The sequence below is a fragment of the Colobus angolensis genome, unplaced genomic scaffold (assembly GCF_000951035.1).
Source record: "Colobus angolensis palliatus isolate OR3802 unplaced genomic scaffold, Cang.pa_1.0 Scaffold397, whole genome shotgun sequence".
Lineage (NCBI taxonomy): Eukaryota > Metazoa > Chordata > Mammalia > Primates > Cercopithecidae > Colobus > Colobus angolensis.
This window is the reverse complement of record NW_012117343.1, coordinates 971716-979182: the sequence shown is the minus strand read 5'-3', so window position 1 is coordinate 979182 and position 7467 is coordinate 971716. Positions and strand designations below refer to the sequence as shown.

The 7467-nt window shown below is 44.5% G+C and overlaps 1 protein-coding gene across 3 annotated transcripts in view; it reads left to right on the top strand.

The window, feature by feature from the left end:
* Nucleotides 1-7467, top strand: part of PKP2 (plakophilin 2) — a 109107-nt gene that overhangs the window by 18238 nt on the left and 83402 nt on the right. For all 3 annotated transcript variants that reach the window (XM_011955158.1, XM_011955157.1, XM_011955156.1), the window contains exons 2-3: nucleotides 296-408; nucleotides 781-1478. In XM_011955158.1, coding sequence (XP_011810548.1) covers nucleotides 296-408; nucleotides 781-1478 — 811 coding nt within the window. The remainder of the gene's footprint in view (nucleotides 1-295; nucleotides 409-780; nucleotides 1479-7467) is intronic.

The window sequence follows — 7467 nt, the reverse complement described above, 5'->3', positions numbered from 1 at the left end:
AACTCCTGACCTCAGGTGATCCACCTGCCTCTGCCTCCCAAAGTGCTGGGATAACAGGTGTGAGCCACCACGCCCAGCTGAAAAACTTTTGTAGAGAATGTTTTGATAACCTTTGATCACTTGCCATATCCCAGAGTGGTGTGAAACTAGCATTTAAAAACATTAATGTACATGTAATACTTGTTCTTGGCCTCCATTACTTAAATTTAAGTTTAGTACATCGTTGTTATGCAGTCTGTAAATATTAATTAGCCCACTTATATTCTGAGTTATTTTAATATTTTCTTGATTGCAGGAAATCTTCACCGAACCAGCAGTGTTCCTGAGTATGTCTACAACCTACACCTGGTTGAAAATGATTTTGTTGGAGGCCATTCCCCTGTTCCTAAAACCTATGACATGCTAAAGGTAGGATATCAAAGAATGTAACCCTAGTAATCAGATTACCATGAAAATTTTTCAAACTTCCTAAGATTATTTTTGAGTGTTTACTTTTCCCAAGTATTATCATTTCCTAAATGAGCTTTAAGAAAATTGACTTTTGTGAGGATACCATGGAAAACTAGGGATGTTAAACATTCCTACATCCTAGTGCAAATAAATACAACTCAAGTCAACCAAGTCTTATTTTCAAAAAGCCTTTACCCAGAAAGGGGCAAACTTCTCGTCATCTGATTCAGAGAAACGGATGTGTTGGGTAATAGTCCCAGAGTAATTAGTCCTCAGCAAAGCTGAAATCTGATTTATGCCTCCTTTAAACTTTATTTCTCTCATGTGCAGGCTGGCACAACTGCCACTTATGAAGGTCGCTGGGGAAGAGGAACAGCACAGTACAGCTCCCAGAAGTCGGTGGAAGAAAGGTCCTTGAGGCATCCTCTGAGGAGGCTGGAGATTTCTCCCGACAGCAGCCCGGAGAGGGCTCACTACACGCACAGCGATTACCAGTACAGCCAGAGAAGCCAGGCTGGACATACCCTGCGCCATCAAGAAAGCAGGCGGGCCGCCCTCCTAGTGCCACCGAGATACGCTCGTTCCGAGATTGTGGGGGTCAGCCGTGCTGGCACCACAAGCAGGCAGCGCCACTTTGACACGTACCACAGACAGTACCAGCATGGTTCTGTTAGTGACACCGTTTTTGACAGCATTCCTGCCAACCCAGCCCTGCTCACGTACCCCAGACCAGGGACCAGCCGCAGCATGGGCAACCTCTTGGAGAAAGAGAACTACCTGACGGCAGGGCTCACCGTTGGGCAGGTCAGGCCGCTGGTGCCCCTGCAGCCCCTCACTCAGAACAGGGCTTCCAGGTCCTCCTGGCACCAGAGCTCCTTCCACAGCACCCGCACGCTGAGGGAAGCTGGGCCCAGTGTCGCCGTGGATTCCAGCGGGAGGAGAGCGCACTTGACCGTTGGCCAGGCAGCGGCAGGGGGAAGTGGGAATCTGCTCACCGAGAGAAGCACTTTCACTGACTCCCAGCTGGGGTAAGTCCCCTCCTGACTCTGCAGCTCAGTCATTGCCAGCACATTCTGTTCCCACAGCCCTGACAGCATGAGCTGGCACTTCTGGGGCTTGAGAGAAAGGCTTCCAGAGATAAGTGATTAAAATAATGACTTTTCAGGCAGCTGCCTAATTGACAGATCAGCCTATTTACCTCGGGGACAGGGGCCAGGCTACCTGCTCACATGGCAGCTTTGTGCGGAAATGTGACATTTAGTCCATCTGTTCCAGATTAGATGCTGGCTGAAGGGACCCTACCCCTCAGCCATATGAAAATCTGCTCTAAACTCCAAAGTAGGCCAAGAAATGGAGAACTGCACGTGTATTTTCTTCATCATCCCATGAAATAAAAGGAAAAAATGCTTATTCCTAGTGCTAAGTGTGAACCTCAAATGCCATTTTGATAACTGTGACTGTAAAAAGAGCTAAGGAAAGATGGCTAGATGGCTGACTTCTAGATGTCTCTTTTCTTCCTTTGATACTTGGTACCTTTTACATTTCTAGTGTCAGTGATTTGAAGGGGTATTCTTTTGCCCATACTAAATTATTAAAATAACTGAATTTTTAAATCATTCCTTTCCCTTCCTATTTACTTTATAGCTTGACTAAATTAGCGTTTGGAACTTAACCCTTATTCAAATTTAATGCCTGAGCGCAAATTTTATAAACTGAGCACGTTACTAAGAGAAAGATTGAGAAATGGATGGCTGATTAGATCAGTAACTCCTGCAATAACGATCTAACATGATTAGGATAAAACATTAGATATGTTATTGTCATTTGATTGCTAAAGTTGTCTAATGATAGGTGTTACCTCTAAACATCCCTTCAAGTGAAATTGTACAGCATGCTCACTGACCAGGTAGGCATCATTGATAAACTACTTCTCAAAATGATGAAGGCTAATCTAATCTTAACACAGGAAATGTTTTTTATGATGTAAAATTCACCATGAGATTTGTAACTTTTTTTTTTTTTTCTCTTGGCAGCCCAGGCTGGAGTGCAGTGGCGCGATCTCGGCTCAGGGCAAGCTCCGCCTCCCGGGTTCGCGCCCTTCTCCTGCCTCAGCCTCCCGAGTAGCGGGACTACAGGTGCCCGCCACCACACCCGGCTAATTTTTTGTATTTTTAGTAGAGATGGGGTTTCACCGTGTTAGCCAGGATAGTCCCGAAATACTGACCTCGTGATCCGCCAACCTCAGCCTCCCGGAGTGCTGGGATTACAGGCGTGAGCCACCGTGCCCGGCAAGATTTCTAACTTTTCTTATAGTAAGCAGACCTTTGGCAATATGAGCATACTTACCAAGAGGAAAAATGAGCCAGGAGCAGTGGCGCAGGCCTGTAATCCCAGCACTTTGGGATGCCAGGCGAGCGAATCACTTGAGCTCAGGAATTCAAGACCAGCCTGGCCAACATGGTGAAACCCCACCTCTACAAACAATACAAATATTAGCTGGGTGTGGTGGTGTGCGCCTGTGGTTCCAACTACTCGAGAGGCTGAGGCGGGAGGATTGCTTGAGCCCAGGAGATGGAGGTTGCAGTGAGCCAAGATTGTGCCACTGCACTCTAGCCTGGATAACACAGTGAGACCTCGTCTCAAAAGAAAAAAAAAGAGAGAGAGAGAAAGTGTATCAGGTCATTGTTTATGGAGGAAAAAGCTGATAAAGGCTTTTAAACAGGTAATTCAAAGTTTATGGAATGCCTACCATAGTCTAGGATTTGTGATAGCCACAATTTTAGCAAAATTATTTTAACGGTAAAAAAATTATTATCCGACATCCTCCAACAGCTGGCATTCTCTTCCTCCATCTCTGTGCCGCTTGCTTCTTGAACCACCCTGTCACTTCCCAGTCTCTCGTCAACTCACTGCAATATGATTTCAGTCCCCTCCATTCCACCTAAACGGTCTTCTGACAAATGTAGCAATAACTGCTTTATCTGCTACATTCTAAGCGGACACTATATTGAGTAAAATAAGCAGTCCTTATATTACTCAACCTGCGGGTGGTGTTTGAGACACCATGAAATTCTCTCATCCCTTGGTTTTCAGGGCGCTAGCTTCCCCTGGTTTTCCACTCAGCTCTCCAGCCATTCTTTGTTAGTCTTCTCTGCATGCTCCCTTTCTGCCTGCCCAAAGGAGGCATCTTCAGTAACCCTTCTATTCCAAGTCTTGATGCTCTTCCAGAGAGGCCCTGTGTACCTCACTTTATCCTTATAGTTCTCAAAGTTTTGTCTGCAATTCCATCCTCGATGCCAAATTCTGTACCTATATGAAAATGTAACAACCTCCTACATATTTCAAACTCAGCATGTCCTAAACTAAACTCATCATCTCCCTGTCCTCGACTTCCACCCGTCTCCTCCTGCTGTAGTCTACTATTTTCAAACCTGGAAGTCATTCCTATCTTCTCCCTCTCTAGTCACCTATCACCAAGCCATATTTTTCCTTCTATAATGGGTCTTGAATTTTGTCCTTCTTTCCATTTCCATTACACAGGCCTCTCTGCCTCTGGTCTTGCTCAGTCAGAACCGTTCTCTAGGACTGTCAGAATTATCTTTCTATGTCTGATTGTTTCTCTCCCCAGTTTATAACCCTTCCATAATTCCACTAAGTGTTCATGCTTTTAGGCATGACATACGGGGCCCGTTGTGTTTTCAACTCTGCTCATCACTTCAGCCTCTTCTCCTTCTACTCTTCTCTGCCGTTCGCCACCACCATCCCCAAACATACCCACATAACCAATACCCAAACCACCTGGAACCTCTTTACTTTCCTTAATGCAAGATACTCATCTGTATTCATTCTCTCTCTCTTTCCTTCTTTCCCCCCACTCCAGACCTTTACATATGCAGCTCTATTTTTGTCTGACCACTTATAATTCTGGATTTAGCTCAGATACCGCCTTTTTTCTGACCGCTTCCTTCCCAGTCTAGCTTAGGTGCCCCAGATGGGAGCCTTGTGAGCCTTGTGTGAGTGTCTCTATCAGAATATTATATTGTGGCTACTCATTTGCTTATCTGTTCTCCCTCTGGACTTTGAGCTTTTTGTGAGTGCTCAATCATCTTTATATTCTCAGCACCCTAAAATGGAAGTAGGTCTATAGTAGGCACTGTATAAATATATGATGAGGCCAGGTACAGTGGCTCACACCTATAATCCTAGCACTTTGGGAGGCCCAGGCTGGAGGATCGCTTGAGCCCAGGAGTTTCAGGCCAGCTTGGATAACATAGGGAGACGCCATTTCTCTTACAAATAAACAACTTAGCCTGCCATGATAGTTCCCAGCTGTGGTCCCAGCTACTCCGGAGGCCAAAGTGGGAGGATTGTTTGAACCAGGGAGGTTGAGGCTACAGTGAGCTGTGATTGTGCCACTGTACTCCAGCCTGGGCAATAGAGTGAGATCTTATTTCAATAAATAAATAAGTATATAGTGAAAGAGTGAAGGAATTACAGAAAGAAGAAATGAAATATAAGCTTTACTTTTTGCCATCTAGGTTCTTTTGTTGCTCAAATTCTACAAGTATTAGTCATACTATTTTTGGATTATTGTTTTAATAGACAGGGCAAATTGTATTAGAATATTTAATCATATTTCAAAGAATAGAAGGAACACTTGGGGGTCAAGAAATTTAAAAATAATGAGTAAGAAATCTGTTCCTGAGATTTCCCCAAATTCTAGAGAGTAGAAATTATAGAAATCAACTTTTTTCTCTGATTTTGAAAGGAAAATTTAGCTGTCTGTGAAAAGGAGAGGGAACCAGAAATATTTTGTGTAATGAGGAAGATAGATGCCCAAGGTGGTGCCTGTGCCTACCTGACCTCCCCCTTTCCTCTGCTGGGCTCTACGCCTCATTTCAGTTCCCCAGGCTGCTCCCTGGGACACCTTCCCTGAGACCACACACTGTGTTCTCCTTGGTCCTGCATTGTCAAACTCTGTCCAGCCCCTATTTTGGAGATTTAAGTTTTTATGCCTAGTGAAACTCCCACATGTAAAGGAATATTCTTTCATATATGTTGAATATTAACTGGATAAAACCATAAACCTGCATAATGACCTAAGTTATTAAACAATGGACCTGGCTTTCCAAAAGAAGAATGGGTGGTTAAACGGTTACTAATGCAGCTAAAAACTGAGACTTGGAGTATAAGAGAGACAAACTGATGAAACCCATGTTCTAAATCAAACTGATGAAAAAGGTTTAAAGAATCACCACAAAAAAATTCTAGATGAATTTTTCTAAAACCATGATTTATGACCTGTTGGAGACTGATGGTTCTGCAGATGAGTATTAGGGTCTTCATAGGTCCTTCCCAGTAAACATCACAAAAGATGAAAATGGGCCGGGCGCGGTGGCTCAAGCCTGTAATCCCAGCACTTTGGGAGGATGAGACGGGCAGATCACAAGGTCAGGAGATCGAGACCATCTTGGCTAACATGGTGAAACCTCATCTCTACTAAAAAATACAAAAAAAAAAAAAAAACTAGCCGGGCGAGGTGGTGGGCGCGCCTGTAGTCCCAGCTACTCGAGAGGCTGAGGCAGGAGAATGGCCTGAACCCGGGAGGTGGAGCTTGCAGTGAGCTGAGATCCGGCCACTGCACTCCAGCCTGGGAGATAGCGAGACTCCGTCTCAAAAAAAAAAAAAAAAAAGATGAAAATGGGCCAGGCATGGTGGCTCACACCTGTAATCCCAGCACTTTACGAGGCCAAGGTGGGCGGATCACTTGAGGTCAGGAGTTCGAGACCAGCCTGACCCACGTGGTGAAATCCCGTCTCTACTAAAAATACAAAAATTAGCCAGGCATGGTGGTAGATGCCTGTTATCCCAGCTACTTGGGAGGCTGAGGCAGGAGAATTGCTTGAACCCAGGAGGCGGAGGTTGCAATGAGCTGGTATCATGTCATTGCATTCCAGCGTGGGTGAAAGAACAAGACTTAGTCTCCAAAAAATAATTAAATAAATAAAATTAAAGATGAAAATTGAATGGGATGTATGATGGTCTAGGAGAAGAGCAGTGAAAAATAGGATATGTCATCAAGTGCTAGGTTGTGTGATACATATTAGTGTCTACAGAAATTTAAAGAACAGAAGAGCAGGGCTGGGCATAGTGGCTCACAACTGTAATCCCAGCACTTTGGGAGGCTGAGGCTGGCAGATTGCTTGAGCCCAGGAATTTGAGACCAGCCTGGGCAACATGGCAAAACCCCATTTCTACAAAGTGCAAGAATTAGCTGGGCATGGTGGTGCATGCCTGTAGTCCCAGCTACTCAGGAGGCTGAAGCAACAGAATCACTTGAGCCTGGGAGGTCCAGGCTGCAATCAGCCGTGATCGCGACACTGCACTACACCCTGGGCAACAGAGTGAGACCCTGTCTCAAAGCAAAACAGACAAACAAACAAAACCCACAAGAGCATTGTACTTTGGGATTAGTTGAGGGAGACTAAGCAGAGAGGATGGATCTTCTCTAGGATTGACAGTCAAATTTGTGACCAAGAGCACTGCAGAGCAGAAAACAGAGCATATTGACTTCCCTGCACATCATCTTAATTACTACCTGCTTTAGTTCTTTGATTTTTCATCTCCTTCAACTATACCTTTTTTTTCCATTTCCATTTTTAACAGCCCAGTTCAAGCCTTTTTTGCCTCTGCTGAACCTTTTATAGTGTCCTCAACACTGTCTCTTTCTTTCGAGGAACACATATCCATTCCAGAGTCATCCTTCCAAAGCATTGCTTTCATCATACTTTAAAATATTTGTGGGGATTTGCATTTACTGAGCGTCTGACAACACTTGTAGGAGCTATCCATTCATTATTTTATGTTTGCTTTGCCTTCAGAGGTGTAGCCATATTCTAATATCACGGGAACCAGCCCGGGCAGGGCTGTGTTGTTAGCTGGCAGGAATGCTGGCTACTGGGGGATTACACACACACAAGTTACAGTGTTGTCTTGCTTTGGTTTTTTTTTTTTTTT